Consider the following 25,850-nt stretch of genomic DNA (forward strand, 5'->3'; position numbering starts at 1 on the left):
AGAAAACTTTTAACTCCAGAGTTTTGGCTAGCAGCTATGAGCGTAACTGAACTACGCATGGACAAGACGTCAAAAACTCTAAACACAAAACACTTCAATAAACGGGACACACTTGTTTCCTGCAAATACAATTTCACAGGTGTTGCTAATACCTATGATCCTTCAAGGGATGTGCTCAAAGAGGAGTTCAACATTATGGATACAATGTAGTGTTTTATTTTACAAATACCATTATAAACACAAACTTACACCTTAAGAAACATTATTTTAATAACGAAACTGCTAAATTCTTTCCAACAGTATAAAGATGTCTGGTGTATTTTGTCCAAGTGGGTTTGCCGTACTTTGACGTCATCGGCAGTCGAAGGACCCCGAGCCGATCTTGCACCCGAGCAGATCCTGTACCGACACCGGGCCGGGCGCCTTTATTTTTAATCGAATTCATTTAAAAAAAACTGAAACACCTGAATGCAGCAGCACCTGCCTGCTTCTCACCCACCGGCACCCGTTAGCTCAGTTAAGGTCTGTGTGGTTTAAAAATGCGCTTATAAAACAAATTCTCAAACTGCTGATTGAAACATGTGCCCCTATTCTAACATGCCATTTTATGTCCACTTTGATGTCAGAAACATTCGTTTATTCTCAAGAAAACGGCAGAATTCTGTTTTTCTGTGAATAAATTCGCTCTGCAGTTTAAAAATACAGCATTCATTGCTGTTTTTTTTTCTAACTGGAGAGCGCATTTTCAGAGCGGCAGGTTAAATTTACAAACGCTATATTAATTGGGGGCGTTTATTTAATCTGCCGCTCTGAAAATTCGCTCTGCAGTTAGAAAATCAGAGTGCTTCTTTTTTTTCCTAATTGCACAAGAGCGCATTTTCAGAGCAGATTAAATTTACAAACGCATCCAATTAATATAGTGTTCGTAAATTTCATCTGCCGCTCGAAAAATACGCTGTTAGAAAAAGAAGCTGCATTGATGCTGTTTTTCTTTCTTTTCTTTTTTTTTTTTTTACTGCAGAACGCTTCTCGCAGATAATTAGAATGCTGAGCATTCTATCACGCTAAAACATTATGAAAGGCTAAAAAAAAGTCGGGCTCGGGTCGGACCAGAGAATCCTGAAAACCTTTTGGGACCGGGTCGGGCTGGGGCTCCACCCCCTCGGGCCGGGACAGACACGGGCTCAGATTTTAGGCCCGTGCAGGGCTCTAATCAGGACACATGTGTTACAAACCCTAGGTGGTAGACAGTTGTGACAGGAGGGGTAACATAATAACTGGCATGAAAAAAGGGGGGTGAGTATAAATAAAATGCATTTTATTAACAAAGAGTAAAACACAAATACTCAGTCCTTGACAGGAATAATGACTAAACAATTTTACTTTATGAAAACAAACAAAGGCGATGGGGCAGAAATCAAAACACCTGAGGCAAAAGACCTCAGGGAAGAAATAACAACGATACTTTAACAAATGAAAAAGGCCGGAGCTAAATAACTAGAAAACAGCAGATGTCGACGGCCAAACTTTATTCTAATCATCAAAAGTAAAACCGAGCTCTAAAGTGGAAAATGGAACAGAAATTCAAGCTTTAAGAGCAGACCAAAGGATCACTAAACGAAAACGGCCATTAAACAAAAGGATTCAACCAAAAAGAACTACTTATCCAACCGAATTTATCAAAGTTCTTAATCCTACTACGAAACCGTTTGCTCCAAAGATCCAAGGAGAGAGGAGAGCAGGACAGAAGAAGAAGAAGAAGAAGAAGAAGAAGAAGAAGAAGAAGAAGAAGAAGAAGAAGAAGAAGAAGACGTCATGAGCCAGGGTGAGTACTCCTCATTCACTTAACATCTCTGAGTCTCTTGCCAGGAGAGGGAGCGCCACCAGCTGTCCCTGATCTGCAATCAGCGAGGTGCTTCCTACGTAAGGTGGATGGAGGACACAATTCGATGCCGGAAGATTGCCACAGCTTGGTAGTACCCAGCCACGCATGTTCTCTAGGATCTCTAGAAATTAATCTTTACTAGAAGTGTTTTGCTCTAGGATTTAGACCTTTGGATTTTACTTACCTCCAGGATTTCAGTGTTTCCCTCTGGACGCTGAGCCATTTGGATACTCACCTCAGGACTCCTGGGTTTGGAAACTCAGATCCTCCAGGACCCAGTCACCGTTCTCCATAACGACTCACTGGACATTTCGGCTCAGTGTCTCCCATCCACCAGGACGCTCTGCTCACCTCCACCTTTGCTCCCTCTCCTGCGCTTCTCCCGGCTCTCGACCTGCTCCCTCCTCCAGCCAGCTACTCTTACCTGACTAAGTCCCTCGAACCTACCTTGGGACATAAATGGACCTCAGGACATACCTGCAAATACTCACCAGTGTTCTCCCTCCTCCAGACGCAGAGCTCCTGTGTCTGTGAACAAACTACTGACACTCAGTGCACCTTCAGTTCTCTTTTTTTGTAAATAAACAAACTATTTTTTCTCCCATCTTTGGTCTGAGTCGTGTCCTGCATGTCTTGGGTTAGGTGCCTTCCCCCAAACATGAAAAGAAGAAGAAGAAGAGGTTTCTATAGCATCTCTCAAGATAAAAATCACGAGGTGCTTCACAAAAACAAAAAATGTAAAAATATAAAAATGATTATAGAAAAATGATTAAAAATATAAAAGAGAGTGAATAGGAAAGCGGGAAATCAGTGGGTCCTGAGGAAGGTGGAATAGGTGGGGAGAGCAGAATAAAGAGAGAGAGGTGAAGAAGGTCATACAAAAGCCAGCCTGAACAAGTGAGTCTTCAGCTGCTTTTTGAAGGAGACCACTGAGTCCACTGATCTCAGGCTCAGGGGGAGAGAGGTCCAGAGTCTGGGGGCCACAGCAGCAAATGATCTGTCACCTTTGGTCTTTAGCCTGGTGCTGCACAACCAGTAGGCTTTGATCACTGGACCTCAGGGACCTGCTGGGGGTGTAGGGACTAAGAAGATCACCAATGTAAGATGGTGCTTGTCCATGTAAGGGCCTATAGACCAGAACCAGGATCTTGAAATGAACCCTGAAGTTGACTGGCAGCCAGTGAAGCTGGAGGAGAAGCGGGGTGATGTGGGTGTGTTTGGAGGACTTGGTCAGAAGCCGAGCACAGGCATTCTGAACCACCTGTAGACGGTTCAGGGAGGTTCTGCTCAGACACGTGAAAAGAGAGTTACAGTAGTCTAAGCGTGAGGAGATGAAGGTGTGGAGAACTGTCTCAAGTTCAGAGCGGGACAGAATGGGACTCAGCTTAGCAACGTTCCTGAGATGGAAGAAGGAAGAGCGAACAAGAGAACTGACATGAGAATCCAGGGTGAGAGCTGGGTCAAAGGTCACACCAAGATTCCTGACAGAAGGTTTGGTGTGAAAAGCAAGCTGACCAAGAGAGTCTCTGACTTTGGGAACCAGCTTGTCTGGGGCACAGATGAGGATCTCAGTCTTATCTTCAGTCAGCTGTAGAAAGCTCCCACCATCCAGGTTTTGATAGAGTCTAAGCAGGTGTGTAACAGCTGCAGCTTAGACATCTCATGGGGCTTAAAGGAGATGTTAAGTTGGATGTCATCTGCATAAAGATGGTAGGAGATTCCTTGGAAGGAGCTCAGGATGTGCTGAAGAGGAAGCAGAAAGAGGAGGAAGAGCAGAGGCCCCAGCACAGAACCTTGTGGGACACCATGGGTAAGAGAGGTGGTGGAGGACCTAAACTTGGAGACGGCCACAGAAAAGGAGCGCTCAGAAAGATAAGAGGAGAACCACTCCAGAGCAGATCCTGATAGGCCTACCCAGTCTCTGAGCCCCTCCAGTAGCAGGTGATGATCAACAGTGTCAAAGGCTGCAGTCAGGTCCAGCAGGACCAGAACAGAACAGTCCCCTGCATCACTGTGAGTCGGAAGGTCATTAGAGACCCTAAGAAGAGCTGTTTCAGTAGAATGAGCTCTACAAAAACCTGACTGGAAGCTATCATAGATGTTATGTTCATCAAGAGCAGCTGAGAGATGTTTAGCCACAACCTTTTCCAAGATCTTGGAGTTAAACGGATGTTTAGAGATGGGTCTGAAGCTGCTATGGAGAGAGGGGTTCGAGACTCGGTTTTTTAAGAAGCGGGTGGATTACAGCGTTCTTAAAGTAAGCAGGGACCTGACCAGAGACCAGAGAAGCATTAATTATAGAGAGCACGCTGGGACCGATGGACTGAAAAGCACTTTTAAACAAAGATTAGGGTAAGATGTGGAGGGGGCATGCAGAGGTCTTCATAGAGTCAACTAGTTTGGTTAACTCAGGCAAAGAAACAGGAGCAAAGCTATCTAGGATGATGGGCCTGGTTGGAGTCGGGAGAGGCAGCGATAAGGCTGAAGGAGAGATGCTAGATCTAACCTTATTGACTTTGTCCACAAAGAAAGACAGAAAGTTCTCACAGTCTGTAACAGAGTGGATGGAGGCTGTAGGAGAGACAGGAGACACGATGCTGCTGATGGTGTTAAACAGCACCTTGGGGTTCCCTTTGCTCTGGGACACCTGGCTGGAAAAATAGGGTGTGACGCTGTGGTTCTGTCCCTGAGAACTGACAGCTGCTGTCCTTTAAAGCCATAAACTCTCATCAGCTGATGGCTTGCAGCCGGGGTGCGGAAGGCAGGCAGAGTTGGAAAGCCAGCCTGACTGGGGACCTGTCCAAGGTCCTGAATCGAGAAGGGAGCAGAGCTTGGCCTTTCAGGAAGCAGGAGCCCAGAATTCATAACACGCGTCTGAGGAGCTCCATGGAGAATGTCCTACATTTAATCAGATCAGAAAATGTGAAATAAAAGGATTAAGTTGTGCTTGTAGTAGAAGTAGATTTCATGTGCAGAAAACAGGGGGTCACGTCAGTTTTTATTATTTATTGTCTGTGTAATTGTTAGCCTAGTGAACTAGACCAAATTCTTGCTTTGCAAAGTTTGGTCTAGGCATGCACCATTGGAACCTCTGCAGCTCCTACCAGGACTCTGGCTAGCCAATCACAGCTCTCTAGAGGGGTTTCAAACACATAAAGAGCTGTGATTGGTTCATAATGGTGGGCCAATCATAGTGCTCTATCTGCTTAGTGAACAAATCACAGAGCTTTATCCGCTTTGCGGGCCAATCAGGGCACTCTATACGCCTGGTGGGTGGGATGATGCAACAGAGTGAAACAAGAGGATGTCACATTCATTGTCCAGTGGAATGCGGAGATCATTTCAAAGACAACGGTAGAACCCGCCCCACAACCGAGAGCCGTCAATGGAGCGTGGCCAGACTAAATAATACATTTATTTAGTCTGGCTTGTCAGGCTATGTAATTGTAGGAAAGATTATAGGAACACAGATTATTGGAACACATATTACAGGAACAAAGATTATAGACTATAAACATGAAAACTGTGTCATATACTTTTGGGATAGCAAATATCAGACATTATCACGTCATTTCAGCAGGACAACAGCCCAAGAGGTGAATAATATTCAAGTGGCAGATTGTGATGAGAGTATGGATATTAGAAGTCATTAGCATAGAGTTTAATAAAAGAAAATAGTTTGTACATAAATGTATAATATCTAAATGATCATGGACATTTGAAGACTATTTTATATTTTTTTTACCTATTTTATTTTGTTATAGTAGTGGCCCCACAAGTGCAGGGCTTCCACTGACAGCAGAGGGCAGGACTAGGGTTGGGAATAGAAAACCGGTTCTTGTTGAGAACCGGTTCCCATTGGGTCAATTCCTAGGAATTGTTTGCCACTTTTGCAAACGATTCCCTTCGTCAAATCCGGTCGGTGCGAATGATGTCACCGTGCACGTTGCGTAGCTTACGGAAGCAGGAAACATGGCATCTAAGCAGCACACACGCGTGTAACAGACGCCGACTGTTACGGCCACTAGATGGCCTCAGAAAGCGGCCTGCTCAACCCGCTCCGCGAGTCACAGCTTTGAAACCTGAGAGGTATTAGATTGACTATTAGACACATCGTAGTTTTGTTTAGAATACTTGAATTGCCCTCATTAGGAGAGACTCTGCTCACCCTTTTGGTGGAGCTTGTTGTGTTTGTTATTTAGCTTTTCCCCAGCCTTAAGGGCCGGCGCTTTGTGTTTACTAGAGATCGTTTTAGTTATTTGTTAATTATACCCAAATTTTGGATGACCATTTTGTTTCCTATTTATTCCTTTTCCTCATTTCACCCTGGAGAGCTGCGTTTCCCTTAATAAACTCCCCTTTAAGAGATTTAACTTGTTTGTTTCCTTTCACAGTTACCTTTCTTTATTTCCTCATTAACAACATACTTCTAGTCGAGCTGAGGGACATAAAAACGCGTTCGGTTATATTTTACAAGAAAGCATGACAATAGGGAACTTGCAATGATTGTAAAGTAGATATTTCATCAAAGGAAGAAGCATTCCGAATATAGAAAAGCCTTTGGGCACAAAATACGCTAACACTTGAAGTTGTTGACGTGTTCTGACCCGCTCCGGACGAGTGAACATCAGGCTCAGCCTGAGGAAGTTTGCAGCCACAAACGAAACGTAGCGGGAAAACAGGTAACAAAACTGTTCTGTGTTTAAAAAAAAGAACTACAGCATGGAATGTCCTTAGATGTTTTCTCTGTTCGATGCCAATGATCTGACCCTCCTCACACAGACTAACATCTTTTCCACGACCACCAGATGTGTCTTTCCACCATGCTGTTTAAGAAATGAGCAGTAATTGCCCAACAAGAGGATGTACCTGTAGGGTATTACTACATACTAGAATCACACTGTTTGCTATCAGTTGTAGATTCTGAGAATGACCAAGCAGATTAATATATGAAGCTTTTATCATGTATAAATATCCAAGATACTTATACGATCTATTTAAGTTCACACACCAACCTGTTTGGTCTATATTTAATCCAAAGATGAATGTTTAATTTAAGATAATTAAATGTAATAGCAAAAGTTTATTTTTTAATCAGACGTTAGGAATCTTTGCTTTTTTTTAATAACCAGAAATATTCATACCTTTCTGTGTTTCATTTCAAAGAATGAGGCAAGTTTAAAAATGAAGAATTTATTACTAACAATTTTAAACTTGACAATTTGAAACGACAATTTAAATGACAATTAAAATTGGCAATTCATGGATGACAATTTACCAGCTTTGATATTACAGTTTTTTTCGATTGCTAAAACACATTTTTCAGAACTGCACACACAAAACCCCAAACATAACACACAAATTGCTAAACCGTGGCTTCCCTTTGCAACAAAACCCTGCCACCACATATCGTAACATGTTACCAAAATGGAACACATGTTTTCATTTGGTAAACACAGCCACATTTTCACATGACACACACATACAAGGGCGTCAGTTTGTTTTCAGAATTGCTGGGGACAATAACCATACACTTGAGTGGGGTTTAAAAATTGCTGGGGACAATAAAGTAGGCTAAGATCTGAGCTGGTAAAACAAAAATCCTCATCAGCAGGCTTTTTTGAAAGTGGGGGGGACACAGCTGCCAATCACAAATTTTGCCGGGGACATGTCCCCGGCGTCCCCGGTTAAAATGACGCCTATGCACACATACCATTCATTGCTTGAACACAAGTAGCCTTTGGGTGAACACTACCAAGCATGGAAAGAACACTGAAGAGCAAAACTGAAAACACAATTGTCTAAATGGAACACAATGAATTACACACTGAATGTATGACAGAGCCCACTTTTCTCTGAGACAAACATTAGACATCACACAAATGTTGAGACAAAACATTTTATTTTTACAGTACCCCCCCCCCCCCCCCCCCCCGGCCACCCCACCCCACAAATTTTGAGACAAAACATTTTATTTTTACAGTTACAGTAACCACCTCCACCCCCTCTCCCATTCAAGCATAATCATGGGGCATCATGCCTCTGGTCTCTGTCTGGCCAGAGGGCCTCATCAACATCACAGGCGATGTCCTCCTGGTCCAAACAACGCTGGAAGTACCGCCTCGAGTGCCTCATGAAGCCCTGACAGGCCTCAAAGGCCACATCTCTACATGCCTCCTCCATGGCTTGAAGCAGTGGGACCGGGCTCTGGGGATTCCCTTCGTACACCTTCCACCTCCAGGCTGAGAAAAACTCCTCAGTGGGATTGAGGAAGGGGGAATAAGGTGGAAGGTATAAAATGGAGACCCGTGGGTGGTCCTGAAACCACTCACACACCTGGGCAGCCTTGTGGAAACTTACTTTTATGCTGCAGTCCCTGATTGCAAAATGCTCGCCAGACCCGAAAGTTTAGAGATTTGAATATTTGTGTGTTGTTGATTGAAGCTTTGAGAATTTATGTGGAAAATGTGTGTAAACCTGAAAATTGTGTGCTGTGTTCTGACAGCAAGGTCATGTGAACTTGACATCAGAGTATAAAGGAGGAAAATCAGAGTTCTAATATGATAAGGAAATCTTAAGTGGTGATAAATTGAGTAAAGCGATTGGGAACAGAAGTAGAGGTTGTGAAAATTGTGCCTCATTTTTGCTTTTTGAGTTTTAGCAATCGAAAAAACTGTAAAACTTGTTTAAAAGCTTTACCTGTGTCGGGATGGAAAGCTAAAATTAAATGAGAGTTTTGGGTGCGTGGATGTTCTCAGAAGGTTCCTTTCAGAGAGAGAAGCGCGTTCTGGGTTGGAAATGATGGTTTTGCAGCTAACTGAGTCATTTACTTAGAGAGAAACACATCAAACACAATCTGTCAGAATGTCTACCTCACCCAGTATAGAAGACCCCTTTTGGATTCGAAGTGTCAGGTGGAGATGGTTTCCTCCAGGCACGAGGTTGGTAGATGGACCTCTGGTGCGACCAAATCGGTCCTGAGATGTCTCCTTGAGTCACTCGACTGGTGGAACTATTTGCGTCTCAAAGTCAATAACTCTGAAGGAGTTTTTGCGTCAGCTGGTTACAGGTGCATTTATTCGTAGCTATTCTTGTCGGCGTGACCGAACAGCAGGTGGAGGTTAGGGACGGCCGTTCCCGTATCCTCAGTGATGGTGGTTGGTTCACAAACTGGTGTTTTTCGTCTGGAAAGTTAGTTTTAACAAACTCCTCAGAGCACGCCCACTCTCAGAGCAAGAAAGCTTTGGTCATGAGTCAAGACACATGATGGCAGTTAACCTTTAATCTGAATAAACTCTGTGTTAGATGGATAAGGTGGAAGTTGACCTTCTGGTTACTGAACACCATAACCGATTGTCTATCCATTATCCTAATTATACCCAAAGCATAATAATTCATTTCAGTAATTAAAAATACATTTATACTGAACCAAGTGATTATTTATGATGATTATAATAAACCTTAATAAAGTCAAAGAGTTTATTAAAATTATTATTTTGAACTTGAAGTGTCCTTCTTCTGGGACGGAACAGCAGCAGATAAAGGATGATATTCTTCAGACATCAGGGCACCTGGGTTAATCTGTGGAACTAAAAGTAACAGTCTGACCTAGCTTGACCCAGCTGGGAAAATGTGACCTTTGTCACAAATTGGAGGCCCTTCATGACGCTTTCTTTGCTTAGTTAAATCCAGGTGGAGACGATTTTTTAGCAGGGCAGTGTATTTTTCTTCTTACTGTGAATGACTCATCTTGATTGTCATCTAGAATATTCTGGTGATTATCTGTCGATGGCAAAAGCCATGAAACAGAGTGAGAGTGACAAAGTCATCGTGTTTAAAAAGGGACTGCGGTACCCACATTTGACCACTGGGTGTCCCTCTTACTTTAGTCCTGCATTGTGCACCTTTAATGTTTGAACAATATTGTATCCTGATAACTGTGTTTAAACGAGACAAATAACTAAACATCAGAAGTCATAATAAAACGAAACAAGACATATTTAATAATTAATGTAAACAACCAAAACTTTGGAGGCTTTTGTTCTCTGGATAAGGATTTCTCGTATTCCCTTCTTTTCAGACCATCTAAAGGATAAAAAAGAAACAAAACAACAATCAATCACTTGTTTATTTCCGTCATCCTTACATTACATTTAACAGTTTGTTTAAATTTAAATTGGTTTAATAAAACTGATGCTTTAAAATAAAAAGTAGCTTAATGGCTGAGAACTCACCTTTAAAAAAAGGGAATAGTTGATTTTATATTGTGTTGTCATAAATATCTGAGATGTCCTCATAAATGTGTTCAACTGAAAAACAAGGCAACATTTTAAAAAGTGAAAGATTAAAATGATTTTATTGCAACTATTAGTGTATAAAATATTTATTGACAGAACATTTACCAACATCGAATTTAACAACAAAATATCCAAGGTAATGTGATTGTAAAATGTAACGTAAATAACAGAACCTTTAATCATTTTATTTAGTTTTATTTAGCTGTATCTGTTCATTTACCTTTAGGTCTCCCAGCAGCTGTGACACCAGGAGAGGAGGAGGTCACACGGCTGATGACCAAATCTGTTTTTGTTCAGAAAGATCAAATCAGACATCCATCCATTGTCATCCGCTTATCCGGAGTCGGGTCGCGGGGGCAGTAGCCTAAGGCGAGAGGCCCAGACGTCCCTCTCCCCAGCCACTTGGGCCAGCTCCTCAGGGGGAATCCCAGGGCGTTCCCTGGCCAGGTGAGAGACATAGTCCCTCCAGCGTGTCCTGGGTCTACCTTTAGGTCTCCTCCCAGTTGGACGTGCCCGGAAAACCTCACCAGGGAGGCGTCCAGGAGGCATCCTGACCAGATGCCCGAGCCACCTCAACTTGCTCCTCTTGATGTGGAGGAGCAGCGGGTCTACTCCGAGCCCCTCCCGAATAACCAAGCTTCTCACCCTATCTCTAAGGGAGAGCCCAGCCACTCTTCAGAGAAAACTCATTTCGGCCGCTTGTATCCACAATCTCGTTCTTTCGGTCACTACCCAAAGCTCATGACCATAGGTGAGGGTAGGAACGTAGATCGACCGGTAAATTGAGCGCTTTGCCTTCTGACTTGGCTCTCTCTTCACCACGACAGACCGGTACAACGCTCCAGTTTTCCCTCATTCGTGAACAAGACTCCGAGATACTTAAACTCCTCCACTTGGGGCAGGACCTCATCCCTGACCCGGAGAAGGCATTCTACCCTTTTCCGAATCAAGACCATGGTCTCAGATTTAGAGGAGCTGATTCTCATCCCAGCTGCTTCACACTCGGCTGCGAACTGCTCCAGCGAAAGCTGAAGATCACGTTCTGATAAAGCAAACAGGACCACATCATCTGCAAAAAGCAGAGACCTGATCCTCAGGCCACCAAAACGGATGCCCTCCACACCTTGGCTGTGCCTAGAAATTCTGTCCATAAAGGTTATGAACAGAATCGGTGACAAAGGTCAGCCTTGGCGGAGTCCAACTCTCACTGGGAACGAGCCCAACTTACTGCCGGCAATGCGGACCAAGCTCTGACACCGGTCATACAGGGACCTAACAGCCTGTATCAGAGGGCCTGGTAACCCATACTCCCGGAGTACCCCCACAGGGTCCCGGTCAAATGCCTTCTCCAAATCCACAAAACACATGAACCCTCCAGGATCCCCCTAAGGGTATAGAGCTGGTCCAGTGTTCCACGGCCAGGACGAAAAACACATTGCTCCTCCTGAATCTGAGGTTCAACAATCCGACGGACCCTCCTCTCCAGAACCCCTGAATAGACCTTACCAGGAAGGCTCAGGAGTGTGGTCCCCTGTAGTTGGAACACACCCTGCGGTCCCCCTTTTTAAATAAGGGGACCACCACCCCGGTCTGCCAGTCCAGTGGGACTGCCCCCGATGTCCATGTGATATTGCAGAGCCGCGTCAGCCAACACAGCCCCACAAAATCCAGATCCTTAAGGATCTCCGGGTGGATCTCATCCACCTCTGGAGCCTTTCCACAGAGGAGCTTTTTAACCACCTCAGTGACCTCAGCACCAGAGATTTGAGAGGCCAACCCAAAGTCCCCAGACTCTGCTTCCTCACTGGAAGACGTGTTGGCGGGATTGAGGAGCTCTTCGAAGTATTCTGTCCACCGATCCACAACGTCCTGAGTAGAGGTCAGCAGCACACTGTCCCCACTATAGATAGTGTTGGTAGCGCACTGCTCCCCCCCCCCCCCCCCCCCCCCCCCCAATGTACAGGCACCAAGATGGGGGGGCAACTAGTATGCCCACCCCTGCTCGGCACCTCTCAGTGGGAGCAACTCCAGAGTGGTAGAAAGTCCAACCCCTCTCAACGAAACTGGTTCCAGAGCCAGAGCCATGCGTTGAGGTGAGTCTGACTATATCTAGTCGGAACCTCTTAACCTCACACACCAACTCAGGCTCCTTCCCCTCCAGAGAGGTGGCATTCCATGTGCCAAGAGCCAGCTTCTGTAGCCGAGGATCAGACCGCCAAGGTCCCCGCCCCCGACTACCACTCGTCACACACTGCACCCGACCCCTTTGGCCCCTCCCACAAGTGGTGAGACCATGGGAACATGGGATGTCAAATCAGACATGTTATTAAAGAAATAATTGCATGTAGAATCTTCATAATCTGTTCAAAGTGCATCAGAATTCACTCTAAAGTATGAATTTCTTGATTAAACAAGTTATATGAACAGTTATGCCAGATTTTTCACATTAATGAAGAAATAATAAACCTCAGAATGTCATCACACCCTTTTCAAAATGACACAACATACTTTATAATGTAATATTTTTATATGAAGTAACTGAAAGAATTATTAAGTAAAATATGTCCTGTAGGACATGTCCCAGATACATTTTATTAAAGGATAAGCATTTCTTTTGTATGTGAGGACCTAAAGGTTATCTGAGGGCTTTATGTTGACCCCATTACAATAAAACAAATTGTAATACCAGATTAATTATTAGACTGAGGTTAATTTTTACTGAATAATTCTTTCATCTTTGCTCATCCTCACTAGGGTGATGGGAGCTGGTGCTCATCTGCAGAAGGACAGCCTGGATGGGTCACCAGTTCATCACGGGGCCACACGTCGAGACTAACGAGCACCTAGCATGCATGTTTTGGACAGTGGGAGTAAAACTGGAGCACCAGAGGAAAACCCACAGATGGGTGTGGAGGACATTTAACTTTATGCAGGAAGGCTGCAGCTGGGAATTGAACCTGCAACCTTCTTGCTGCAAGACAACCTCATTACTAAATTTGCCATCAGGTAGCCAAAATGGGATATAAGGGTCAGTGCTGTTCAATCTGTCACACGATGATGAATAATCACACCTACCTGTTCTAGCTGACGTTGGTTTAGCTCCGCCCTTCTTTCTAAATATTGGAGGGAAAACTGTTATAACATGACCAACAAACAAACAGGAGCATAAAAAAGATTAAATGCATGAAGAAATTGTTTTTTACTAAAACTTAAAACACACTTACATTCTCTTCTGAAGAAAATATCCCCCAACAGCTCCTGCAGCCGTCACTATTAAACATGAGATCACTATTCCAGCAATGGCTCCACCTGACAGACCTCCAGGTTCTTCAGGATCAAAAACCAACCAGAAAAACAGAAATAAGCACTAGATCATATGCTGCAGTAGCTCTCGCTTCTCCTGAAACGTAAACTCACCAATCACAGAAAGAGCTAAAGGCTGAGAGGTTTGATATCTCAGGGTTTTGCTGTTGAAGGTCTGACAGATGTAGTTTCCACTCTGATTTGTCTGAACGTTCATCAGCCTGAGCTCTGGTCCAGAATCAGGCAGCGGGTCTCCACTGAAAAACCACACGACCTGGGCAGACGGTCTAGATTCAGATGAGCAGATCAGGTTGAGGTCTGATCCTTTCACATAGTGTGTTTTTGATGGAGACGCCTTCAGCTCTACATTAGCTGGACCATCTGAGGGAAAGAAAGCAGCAAATTAAAATATCATTTGGACCCACATGGAAGAATCAACTGTTGTTAGCGTACTTTACTCTAATATTTCCACCATATTACATTAAAATACCAGAGTAAAATATATTTGGTTCTCAAATAGTACGTCCCAGGTCTCCTACCCTACTGCACTCTCTCTTATGCTCGCACTTACTCTGCATTTTAGATATTTTTCCAGCAACCCCTTTGCAGGATGCTTTTATGACCATTAGCCCATGCATTCACTATAATAACTACCTCACCAGCTACAGGCCAATGTCCACATTACTTGAAGAATACTGTTGTTAATCCCGTGCTGCTAAAGTCCAACCTAGACACTTCACTCCTAAACAATCACAGACCTATTAACATTTCTCAAGAAACTTCTGGAGAATCTGTGGCAAAACAAGTAAAATCTGCTTTAGACAAGCTTTTATTATCAAACAGCTTTAGTTTAGTCTTCGTGGAGACGGCTCTTTTACATTCTGACTTGAAAGTTACTTAAAGAGCAAGTCACTCCCAAATGAACTTGTTTTTTCTGATAAACTATATAAATGTGTGTCTAATGGTGCTGCAGACACATTTAGTCAATAGTTTAGCACTTTAGTGCATTTTAGTTCAAATTTTTATTTTCTGCCTAAAACTGTCAGTGTTGTGCCGTCGTCAGGCAAAAACTCTGCACTGCATTTGAATTTAAATCTGCCATCGCCATTGGCTAAGAGGTACCCTAGAACGTTAGCTGGTACCATATGATGTCACAATGTCGTTGTGAGCCTCTGTGTGTGTGTCTGTTTGTGTGTGTGTGTGTGTGTGTGTGTGTGTGTGTGTGTGTGTGTGTGTGTGTGTGTGTGTGTGTGTGTGTGTGTGTTTCTTAGCTGCTCCGCCCTCTCGGTCTGCTAGGCAACAGCTTTTGTTGCATTTTTTAAACAGGAAGTGGGAGTTGAGTAAGAATCTGGTAGGGGGTGACTTGCTCTTTAAGATAAAAGCATCTGCCAAATAAATAATGTAAGCAAGTGATTTATGTGAGTGACTCACAGCTGACTGAGATGAGTACTGCTTCACTGGTGACAGAACTGACTAAATTAGACACGTGACAGCTGTATGATCCCTGGTCATATCGAGTCACGGTGACTAGAGTCAGAGTGGATCCTCCGTCAGAGCTGCTGATCTGAACTCTGTCACTGGCTGTAACCTCAGAGCTGCTGTTCATCCAGAGGAAGGAGAGAGAGGATCCAGAGGAGGAGCAGGACAGACGCACAGAACTGTTGAACTCAACTAGATCTGAGTTCTGGGAAGTTATTGTTACGTTGGAAACAAGTTCTGTGGATAGAAAACAAGACAGATTTACTTAGTGCTCACAGAACAAAGACCATTTCTTCTTTCTAACATTGACCTTGTATGACGATAACTGCAGATTCTGAGGTTTGATATCTCCGGGTCCTGTTGTTAAAAGTCAGACAGCTGTAGTTTCCCGTCTGACTGGTCTGAGCATTCTTCAGTCTGAATTCTGGTCCAGAAGCCAACAGCTTATCATTATTCAGGAACCATTGAAACGCAGCAACCGGTCTGGAGTCTGCTGAGCAGTTCAGGCTGATGTTTGAACCTTTTACAAAAGAGTCTTTGAATGGAAAATATTCCACTTTTGTATTTTCTGGCCCATCTGTGTGGGTGAAGTGGAAAGGAAGACAGGTTAGTATACGTAAAAATATACGCACATCCATAAATTATAAAGGAATATGACTTTGTAGATAGGTGTTGCACTGAATAAAGTTTTAAATTTGTCCAAACTGTGTTGGAATAAAACAAAACTCATCAAGATGTGTATGAAGATTGTTGTTTGCAAACAGATATAACAAGTTACCATAATGAAATAAGTTAAAGGGATACTAAGCAGTTTTATTTGCTTTTAGCACCCCCTAGTGGCCGTTAGTAATCATCTGTGGTCAAAGCAGAAGTGAAACTTATCTCCCTGCTAAAGAGACAGTGTGTAGTTTTAACCATTAATCTTTGGAAATATCCATTGAAATGCTGTTGAAAATGAATGAAATGATGCCCAGATGTTGAAAAACGCCGGCAGCTTCGTACGTACTCTGTATGTGTTCAGTACCTGATTTACACATATATCTGTGTCCCTTACAGGATGCTGCGTAGTTCTAGAACTATTTGTGTGTTTTAGTGGTCAAAGGTTACAATACTAGCTTACTGGCAAGGCAACTTTATTTGTGTAGCACCTTACAACGGCATAAAACCGACCAAAGCGCTTCACAGAGATTAAGAACATTAAAAACAATACACAGCATAAAAATACATGAAAACTAAAGCTTAAGAACTAACACTGATAAAACACTAACAAGACTCTTGTGCTGAGTTAAAAGTTAAATCATAAAAAGAGATTTAAACCAGACTGATAAGAGGCCGACCTAATGCTCAAAGGCAGAGCCTTCCAGAGCCCAGGGGCTGTTACAGCCTTTGTGTACCTTTGTTATTATTTTTATTCAAATTATTCTCTCTGTGGTGTCAATGAAGTCTTTTCAATTCTAAAAGTTGTTTCTAAAACACATGGGAGCAGGTCTAAGGCCCAATCCCAATGCCCGCATTTCCACCCTTAAGCCCTTCAATCCCGACCAGGAGTGGTTCATCACTAAATTAAACAAATAAGCTGTGTTCACCAACTAAAATATGTGGGGAACATGCTGGAAGTAGACTGCAGCGCCAGGTATGTAAGCACAGTTTTTCTGAGTCCACAGGGGGCGGCTTGGCACTCTGAAGTTGCAAATGCGGTATACAGGATACAAGAGGTAGTGAGGGTCTGAGAGACATTTCATTAACCCTGTAAAGGGTAACTTTAGCACATTCTGGCTCAATAAAATGATTTTAAAATATGAAAAATTTGCACAGTATCCTTTTAACTACTTTGTACATATCGTGTAAGCAAGTACTTTATGTTAGTGACTCAGAGAAAAGTATACATGGAAACGTTGGTAGATCTAACAGGGTTGACTACGTGATTGTGTCATTCCTGTCACTCTGAGTCATTGGTACTATTGTAATAGTACATATGTGTAGTCTGTAGCCGATATGCAATTAAAAATGTCAGGTAATTGTGGCGGCCATGGCTGAAGGGGGTGAGCGGTTTTCCTATGATGCGACGGCTAAATCGATCCCCGGCAGGCCACAGGCCGAAGCGTCCTGGGGCAAGATGCTGAACCCAGAAGTTGCCCCCTGAGTGGCCCACAGACGCCAGGATGAGTCAAATGCAGTAAAAAAAAAATATCCCAGGTGGGATAAAAAGAATATAAGAAAAAAAATTGGTAACACTTTAGTTTAGGGAACACAAATTAACCATTAATTAGCTGCCAATTAATATGCAAATTAGTGGACTACTAAGTCTGAACTAGTCATTATTAACCATTTATTTACTGCTTATTACTAATGCTATAATTCTAACATTAACAGGCCATAAATTAAGAGTTTTATCATAATAAGCCATTCATAATGGTTTGTTAACTGAAAAGTAAATGATTTGTTGTTGATTAACGTGCATACTAATTAGCTCTGGCTTTAGAACGGGGAACATATTCTTGCCTTTAAGTGATTAATTGATTGTTGTTTAGGCTCTATTAACATGTGGAGTTTGGTGTTTATGTACACATTACCAGAACATAATATTTTTGGCTGTTAATGCAGATTAATTATTCCCCTTGAATTATTTCTGTAAAAGCCACATATTGATTTGAGCTAATTAGTGGGCGTTAATCAGCAACAAACCATTATGAATGGCTCATTTTGATACATCTCTTAATTTATGGCCTGTTAGTGTTAGAATTACATCATTGGTATCAACCCTTTGATGCATGAATTATGAAATCTTCAACCATGATTTTTTTAAACAATTTTTTTCATTCATCTTTAGGTGTGAATGAAACAAATTTCAACGAATATTTTTTGTAACATTTTGTTAATTTACAAATAATTTATTACATGTCCACCTCAGTGGACAGCGTGCATTCTGAACATGAAATATGCTGGCTTGAATTACTGAAGTCCAAATGGAGGGGCTCACATGCAATAAAGTCTTCAACAGCTGTGCTTAATAGCAAAAACAAATAAATAACAATTTTGAGTATCTGTCCACTGTAGTGACCATTATGCATCAAAGGGTTAAGCACCTAATAATAGCTTAATAATGACTAATTCAGACTTAGTAGTCTACTAATATGCTTATTAACTGGCAGCTAATTAATGGTTAATTTGTGTTCCCTGTTACAGACGCTCCCCTCTTAAGCCACCAGATGCCCTCAGCAGCTCCCTCCTCACCTGGGTTACTCACCCAGCCGGTTCCACTCAGTAATCATCCGGGCTACAGATAAAGGCTCTCCTCAGCATTCAGTCAGGGAGGAGGTCCTGGATAGTATTGACTCGGAGGAGTTGGTACTATTCTCTTCTCTTGGTGTGTTGGCGGTTAAACTTAGAATCTCTCTCGTGTAACTTTGGTATTCGACGTGTTTTGGATTTAGGATTAGGATCAGACCTTTTGGTAATTTGACTTCGGACCGGTTTTGGACATTGTATTTGGATCCCCCTTGAACTTTCCTGCTTATCAGGACTGCTCTTCTTATTAGTATGTTTCTGTCGGTTAATCCCCAATCCCTTCTGGGTCGGCGTTTTCCGTTCTCCCTTTTTTGTAGATAGCTCCCTTAGTTTTGTATATAGATATTATTATTATTGTTGTAAATACCCTTTTGTAATAATAACTTGTGGACAATGAAGTTCCAGGACTTGGTTAAATACAAAACAGCACAAATAATGTATGAAGTAAGAAATAAATTAATGCCTGATAAAATACAGAAACTGTTCACAGAGAGAGAAGGAGGATATAACCTGAGAGGGACACTAAACTTAAAGATCCATAAGTTTAGAACAACATTAAAACAGATGTGTATCACAATAATAGGGGTTAAATTATGGAACAATTTAGAAGAAGAAATCAAAGTAAGTACAAATATAAATGTGTTTAAAATGAATTATAAAAAACATATTCTGAACAAGTATATAGTGGAAAATCGATGATTTATGTGGGTGTCCTTTATTCTAATTAAAAGTAAATTGTATCAATTGTAAAAAGATGTCCATGCTTTCGTTCTTTTTTAAACACAGAAACAGTTTTGTTTACCTGTTTGTAGCTACAGTTTCGCCGACAGCTGCCGACTTCTTCAGGCTGACGCTGATGGTGGCGCGTCACTTCCTTCTCCGTTTATCTGCGGGCAGCAGAGGACGTTGTCGCCCTCTGCTGCCCGCTCTCCCCTCTCCGACGATGCAGTCCCATGCGTGGTCCAGCGTGTAAACTCCGTCGTCCCTGTTCATGGTCCCACATCCACGTCTCCTTATCTCGATTGCTTCCTTGATCCATCTTTTGTATTTTTGTTGTTCGGTGGCAAATCGTAAACACACAAGAGCAGCAAAAGAAGAAGCAGAAAGTACAATAAAAAAGTCAGCCGTAACAGAACATTGCTTAAGAGAAAACCATATAATGGACTGGGACAGCACACGGATCATAACCACCGAACAACAAAAATACAAAAGATGGATCAAGGAAGCAATCGAGATAAGGAGACGTGGATGTGGGACCATGAACAGGGACGACGGAGTTTACACGCTGGACCACGCATGGGACTGCATCGTCGGAGAGGGGAGAGCGGGCAGTAGAGGGCGACAACGTCCTCTGCTGCCCGCAGATAAACGGAGAAGGAAGTGACGCGCCACCATCAGCGTCAGCCTGAAGAAGCCGGCAGCCGTCGGCGAAACTGTAGCTACAAACAGGTAAACAAAACTGTTTCTGTGTTTAAAAAAGAACGAAAGCATGGATTTACAAAGACACAGCAAGAACACACCTAAGATGTAAAAAGATGTGTTTTTTTCTTTTTTCTTATTTTTTTCCATATGGTTTGGTGTTTTTTTTTTTTTGTGACTTGTACCATTTTGTTTGTTTTAATGTAGGTTTTGTGTTAGATTTAGTAAACAAGTAAAACTTACTTGTATAAAGGGGTAGGGACATAGAAGTTCCCACGTCAGCCTACTCCTTTTCAAACAGAGAAGAAGGGATGATGATATGTATTTTTTCTGTTTGTGGTATTTTAAAAAAATATGTATGATTTCTTTGTTTGAAATAAACTAAACTTTAATAAAATCCCTTGTTTAGCGACACAGCACTTTGTTATTTTTCACCCACTGTAGGAGCCATATGTGTCACTTCTTTTTTTTTCACTTGAGAGGATTGGCATTGGCGCTACATTTCACCCACTCTCCAATTTTATTACTCCCCTATCTTATCACTCCTAAAGAGGCGGGGACGTAATATTCCCCAAACTAAAGTGTTACCAAAAATACTTACAGCTGACTGAGATGTTAACTTGTGGTATTCTACTGGCGCTTGGACACAGCGGGAGGCATCTATATAACCCCTGGTCATATCGGGTCACGCTGACAATAGTGAGAGTAGAGCTCCGATTAGAGCTGCTGATCTGAAATCTGTCGCTGGCTGAAACCTCAAAGCTGCCGTTCATCCAGAGGAAGGACGGAGAAGATCCAGAGGAGGAGCAGGACAGACTGACAGAATCATTGAACTCAACCAAGTTGGCATCTGGAGATAATGTCACAGAAACGCTCCCTGTAGATGAGAAACACAAATGCCATGAATTAAGTTGTGCATGTGTTGTGATTTGAAGTTGTATATTTATACACTGTAATTAGATAATTTAATTATCTGATTTGTATATTTATACAATCTAAGTAATCAATCAGAAGTGGTTGTTTTTATCATCAGGGAGTTTACTTAAACACTTTGTATTGACTGAGAGACAAGAGAGAGAGAGAGTTGGGATCGTTTAAGAATCTTTAATTTCTATAATTATAAATTCTTACAATCTACCAGGACTATCTCAATGATGAATGCATATGGATTTAGATGTTTCGTGTTGGTGTGTGTGTGTGTGTGTTGTTCAGAATCTCTAGGCTGACGTAGCGAATCTGGTTTGTTATGACTAGGCTACCACGAGGCTTCAGAAGCTGATGACATGATCCGCCATTTTGCCACGTACTGTAGATGGAGTCTCCCGTGTAGATCAGGAATTGCCAGGTCCTAAGACCTCGGTTGTACTGGAGCTGGTTGAAACAGCGGTCACAGCACACAACGCCCGTCTGAGGATAACTCCGGTAGTAGTTGGCAGGCGTCAGCAAGTTCACTCTTATTTTGAAGGACAGTTGTCTCGTTGGTACAAACGACGGAAATCTCCAGCTTGACAGTTCTCAGCTTAAAACAGGAAATACAGCTGGCCAGCCTGTATTCCTCTTTGCGGTGATGGATTGAGAGCTGGTTGAAAACAATGTTGAGAGTATGATGTAACTCCTTGGAGCTCGGATCGAACAGAGCTGATGTCAACGTGGAACTTAACGTGGAACTGAACTTAAAATGGCGTTGCCTTCTTTTTATATCTCCCAGTTGTTTATGAATCTTAGTAAACCGGATTGGACTCATTAAGTAAACATCCCAGATTCTCTCTACGACAGACGAAAGTTCTGATTGGTTGAAAACAATGTGTCATGCGTTTCCATGGTAATGCATATCAGTCTGTCTGGTGCAGCCCTGTTTATTCATTTAAACACATAACTCATGACATCTTTATTTCACAGATCATTCACCTGATTATTAATGATCAACAAATGCTTTGATTAGCTTATCACAAATAAAGTACTTTGATTAATCAATGAAAAGCGTTCTTCTTCTGTTCTTCTGTCTCTTCTCCTGGAATGTAAACATACTGAACCAAGCGTCCGACCTTGGCGATGTTACTGTGTGAAGGGGCAGCTGTTAAGGGCAGACCATTATAAACTCCCTAACGCTACACATGAAAACAATTCTTCCACTGATGTTCACCTGTCCCTCAGCTGCTCGTCAGCCTTGAACAAACCTGTATCGTGTTTGCAACCAGTTGTGGAAAATATGGCTTTGCACTGCAACAAATGCAACAAACATGTCAAAATCCCATATTTAAGAGTCTTGAGCCTAATTTAGTGACTATTTTTCTTTTCCCTATAAATGCACCCGTGTGAATCAGCAGTGATCAGTGTTGAATCTGCAACAGCAAAACAAAGATTATGTGATCGAGACTTTAGATTTAAAAATGTTTAGAATGGAGTCATAAAGTGTCTTTCCCAATGATTGTTTTTCTGCTGAACTGACTGAGTTTATGTAATGAGAATCAAACTGCAACGAGTTAGTGAAAATGCGTTGGGCAGCTTCTTCTCTAACCATGCAGACGTCTCGTCTCATAAAATCTTGAAAACTTTTAACTGCTAATCGTTGACTGTTTTCTCCATAGACACGTTAGAGACGGTTGCTGATCTCCAGCTGCCTCCTGCAATGCTGTCATCGGAGCATTCTGATTGGTCTAGGCACCCGAGGCATTACAGATGTTATGTGGCCAGTTCAAACATGAGGTGAGGCTGTTTTCTAATATTTCAGAATGTTTTCTGGTGTTTTATATGTGTTGATTTGTTCATTTATGATACTTTTCCGATCAATTCTGTCAGTTAATCAAATTTTGTTGAGCAGAGTGAATAATCCAACCTTATGACAGAAAACGTTTTTTCTGTATTTTACAAAAAAAAAATCCTGTTGGTTTTGATCTTCAAATTATTCCAACAGATCATAGGCCGGTATCCAGCAGGTTTTAGTTTTAATCCTGCTTCAGCACACCTGATTTAAATCAGCAGGTGATTAGCAGGCTTCTGCAGAGCCTGATTGGCTGCTGCACAGATGACTCAACCACTGAATCAAGTGTGTTGGAGCAGAGAAACCAAAAAAAAATATATATATATATATATATATATATATATATATATATATATATATATATATATTGCACATTGACGTTAGATGCCACTCGCCATTAAACAAGAAGAAGAAGAAGAAGAAGAAGAAGAAGAAGAAGAAGAAGAAGAAGAAGAAGAAGAAGAAGACACGTGTCCCTGATCGTCGTCTCCTGACGCGCTGGGGTGTCCCAAATCGTCATATATTGAGGCTTGGTCACACGCGTCATATTTTGACGCCTTGGGTGTGAGAATGTGTTGCATAGCTGACTTCATATTGAGAGGCGGACCGCATGGTATTGCAGTTGGTAGCACTATTGCCTCAAAGTGAGTAGGTTGCAGATTTGGATTTGTGGCAGCAAAAGCGAGGAGTGTGTTGTCCAGTAATCTGAAGGCTACAGGATTGAGCCAAGCTCCCACCAGAGGATGCTGCTGTAGTGTCCCTGAGCAAGACACTCAATCCTCCCTCCCAGCTGGTGGTGATCGGTGGCGCCTGTGCTCGGCTGTCTCGCCTTTGTAAGCGTGCCCCAGGGTTGCTGTGGCAACAATGTAGCTCATCACCATCAGGGACTGAATGTGTGTGTGACTGTATGAATGACACACTGTAGTGTAAAGCACTTTGGAGTCCTCAGATTCTGAAAGGCGCTAAACCAGTCTGTGTCATTTATCATTACTATATCCCATCTGTGGCTTTTCTGCATGGAGTTAGCATGTTCTCCCCGTGCATGTTCTCCCCATGCATGTTCTCCCCATGCATGTTCTCCCCATGCATGTTCTCCCCGTGCATGTTCTCCCCATGCATATGTGGGTTTTCTCTGGGAACTCGGTTTTCCTCCCACACACCAAAAACATGCATGTCAGATTAACTGGAGACTCTAAATTGCCCCTACGTGGAAGAGAGTGTGTGAATGTACGTTTGTCTCTGTGTGGTGCTGCGATGGACTGGTGACCTGTCCAAGATGTCCGCCTGCCTCTCACTGCTGGAGCACCAGCTCCCTGAAACCTGCCCAGAGACTTGTCTACTTTAGAAATGTGACTGATTGATCCCCGTTTGTACTCATATAACTACTTATATCTTATAATTATGAGGAAAAAAGTACCTTTCAGTTATAAGAAGGGAGGTCAAGAGAAAAGTCTACCTTTCCATTCTTGTTTTGTGTGTGTACAAATAAACAGTCTAGATGATTTGCTTGTATGTCCTTGCTCACCATAGACGTTTAGTGCGGTGCTTCCTCTCCGTTCGTCACCATCAGCTGGTAAAATACTAACTCTGTACTCTCCTGAGTCACTGAGTTTCAGATTCCTGAGCTCCAGAGATCCAGTAGACAAGAAGAGGGTGGTCCTGCCTTCATACCCTGGTGCAGTTATGTTCATAGAAGGCAGATGCATGACTATAGGTGTGTCAGCACCTAAACTCCAGCCCACTGACAGAAATGGTCCTTGTGTCTGATTATTAGTTTTGAACGTCACTGCTCCACCTGAACATCCGTTCACAAGATCTTCTGGTAACACACCAGCTCCATCAGATAAACCTGGTAGAAGAGTTTAAACCCAGAAAAACATTATGTTTTGAATTAATACATGCATGACTTTGGTGTTTTTTTCAAAACAATCTTCAGTCGGTCTCACCTTTTAAAAAAGACCAAAACACAACATAAAAGCACACCACTAAACCAGCTTCAGTGAGTTCAGCTGCAGAGGTTTAAAATGTTGAAGTTTGGTTCAATAGTTTTCATTAATAGTTTTAAAGTGGCTATTTTAGTCTGTCTGGAGTATTTTCTGTTACACTTTACACCATTTGTGACCATAAAGTTGTAACAAGTGGTTTAAAATAGCTGATCAAAACTAACCAGAAATGGCTCCAATGATGATGGTGAAGAAAATCATGGATGTTTCCATTTTCTCTCAAGTTCTTCAGAAAATAACAGAAAACTTTCCGGTAGTTCACTCCTTCACAGAAGGATTTTATGAGTGATGATTTTATATCAGGTACTGTAAGGAAGTAGGATAAGCGAATGCTGGGAGACGTGTTATCCTGTTCTTGTAGATAATTAACAAACACGACCAATCAGGATCCTCAACAAAGAGTTCATTTAATATAATATTAACCTCATTTTAGTCTTAATGATATAATATTTAATATAAAAATTCAACATGCATTACCAAAATTGCTTATACTTTCAAAACGCATCATTATTGCACTAATTTTCTAGTTTTGAGTCTGTTTTGGCTCAGTTTTCTGCAGTCTGAAGAGTCAGAAATATCAATAAAATGTTAAAATACAGTCAAACAGGTTAGAAACACAAATAACTTTTCGTTAATTTAGGCAAACACAAAAAATGATCCATTATCCAGTTTTTTCTTTTGCTTTAAAGTCATCCAAAGCATCACTTAAAAAATCTGTTTTTGTATTTAGTCTGCTGGACCATAGTTTGGCCTCTAGAGGGAGACGTTCAGCAGCTTTTGCAGCCTGAGCTGCTCTAGTTTAATCAGGTGTTGCAACATTTCACACAGAGGTTAGAGGTTTAAACAAAAAAATCAGTTAATGTTGGACTTTTTTATAGAGCAAGTCACTCCTAATCAACATTTTTTTTGCTGATTAACTATATAAATCAGTGTCTGATCGTGCTGCAGACACGTGTAGTCAATAATTCGGCACTTTAGTGCATCTTAGTTAAAATTTAAATATTCTGCCTAAAACTGTCAGTGTTGCTCCGTCATCAGGTAAAAACTCAGCACTGCATTTGAATTTAAATCTGCCGTCGCTATTGGCTAAGAGGTACACTATGATGTTAGATGGTCCATTATGATGTCACAATGTCGTGAGTGTGTGTATTTGTTAGCGGCTCCACCCTCTCGGTCTGCTAGGCAACAGCATTTGTAGCATTTTTCCAAACAGGAAGTGGGAGTTGAGTAAGAATCTGGTAGGGGGTGACTTGCTCTTTAAAACCATATCTCAAGGCTAGGCCAACTCCAATATAAATGTATTTCAAGGGAAGCAAAATAGAAACTAGAATTAAACAGAAGTTATAATAGAACAGAAATGCACATCTTAAATGAATAAGTATCACATTGGAGGCTTTTGTTCTCTGACTGGTTCA

The 25,850-nt window shown here is 42.0% G+C and overlaps 1 protein-coding gene across 1 annotated transcript; it reads right to left on the reverse strand.

Moving 5' to 3' along the window:
• Positions 1 to 9,859: 9,859 nt before the first annotated feature.
• On the reverse strand, positions 9,860 to 24,733 carry LOC107379518 (cell adhesion molecule CEACAM5). The gene is made up of 11 exons (XM_054741110.2): positions 24,600 to 24,733; positions 23,958 to 24,281; positions 20,273 to 20,548; positions 15,275 to 15,541; positions 14,917 to 15,201; positions 13,600 to 13,866; positions 13,407 to 13,509; positions 13,258 to 13,295; positions 10,403 to 10,465; positions 10,120 to 10,194; positions 9,860 to 9,970 (listed from the first exon to the last, which is right to left on the reverse strand). The coding sequence occupies exons 1-10, from the start codon at positions 24,646 to 24,648 to the stop codon at positions 10,145 to 10,147; spliced, it is 1,722 nt and encodes a 573-aa protein (XP_054597085.1). The 5' UTR covers positions 24,649 to 24,733; the 3' UTR covers positions 9,860 to 9,970; positions 10,120 to 10,144.
• Positions 24,734 to 25,850: the final 1,117 nt, after the last annotated feature.

The sequence above is a fragment of the Nothobranchius furzeri genome, chromosome 5 (assembly GCF_043380555.1).
Source record: "Nothobranchius furzeri strain GRZ-AD chromosome 5, NfurGRZ-RIMD1, whole genome shotgun sequence".
NCBI lineage: Eukaryota > Metazoa > Chordata > Actinopteri > Cyprinodontiformes > Nothobranchiidae > Nothobranchius > Nothobranchius furzeri.

Bases quoted from the DNA above. Each gene is read 5' to 3' on its own strand.
- LOC107379518 (XM_054741110.2), bottom strand. From the start codon at position 24,648: ATGGAAACATCCATGATTTTCTTCACCATCATCATTGGAGCCATTTCT. The intron at 15,542-20,272 runs GTAAGTATTTTT...TCACCCACACAG, and splicing joins AGTTAACATCTCAGTCAGCT to ATGGGCCAGAAAATACAAAA. The intron at 10,195-10,402 runs GTAAATGAACAG...CTTGTTTTTCAG, and splicing joins AGCTGCTGGGAGACCTAAAG to TTGAACACATTTATGAGGAC.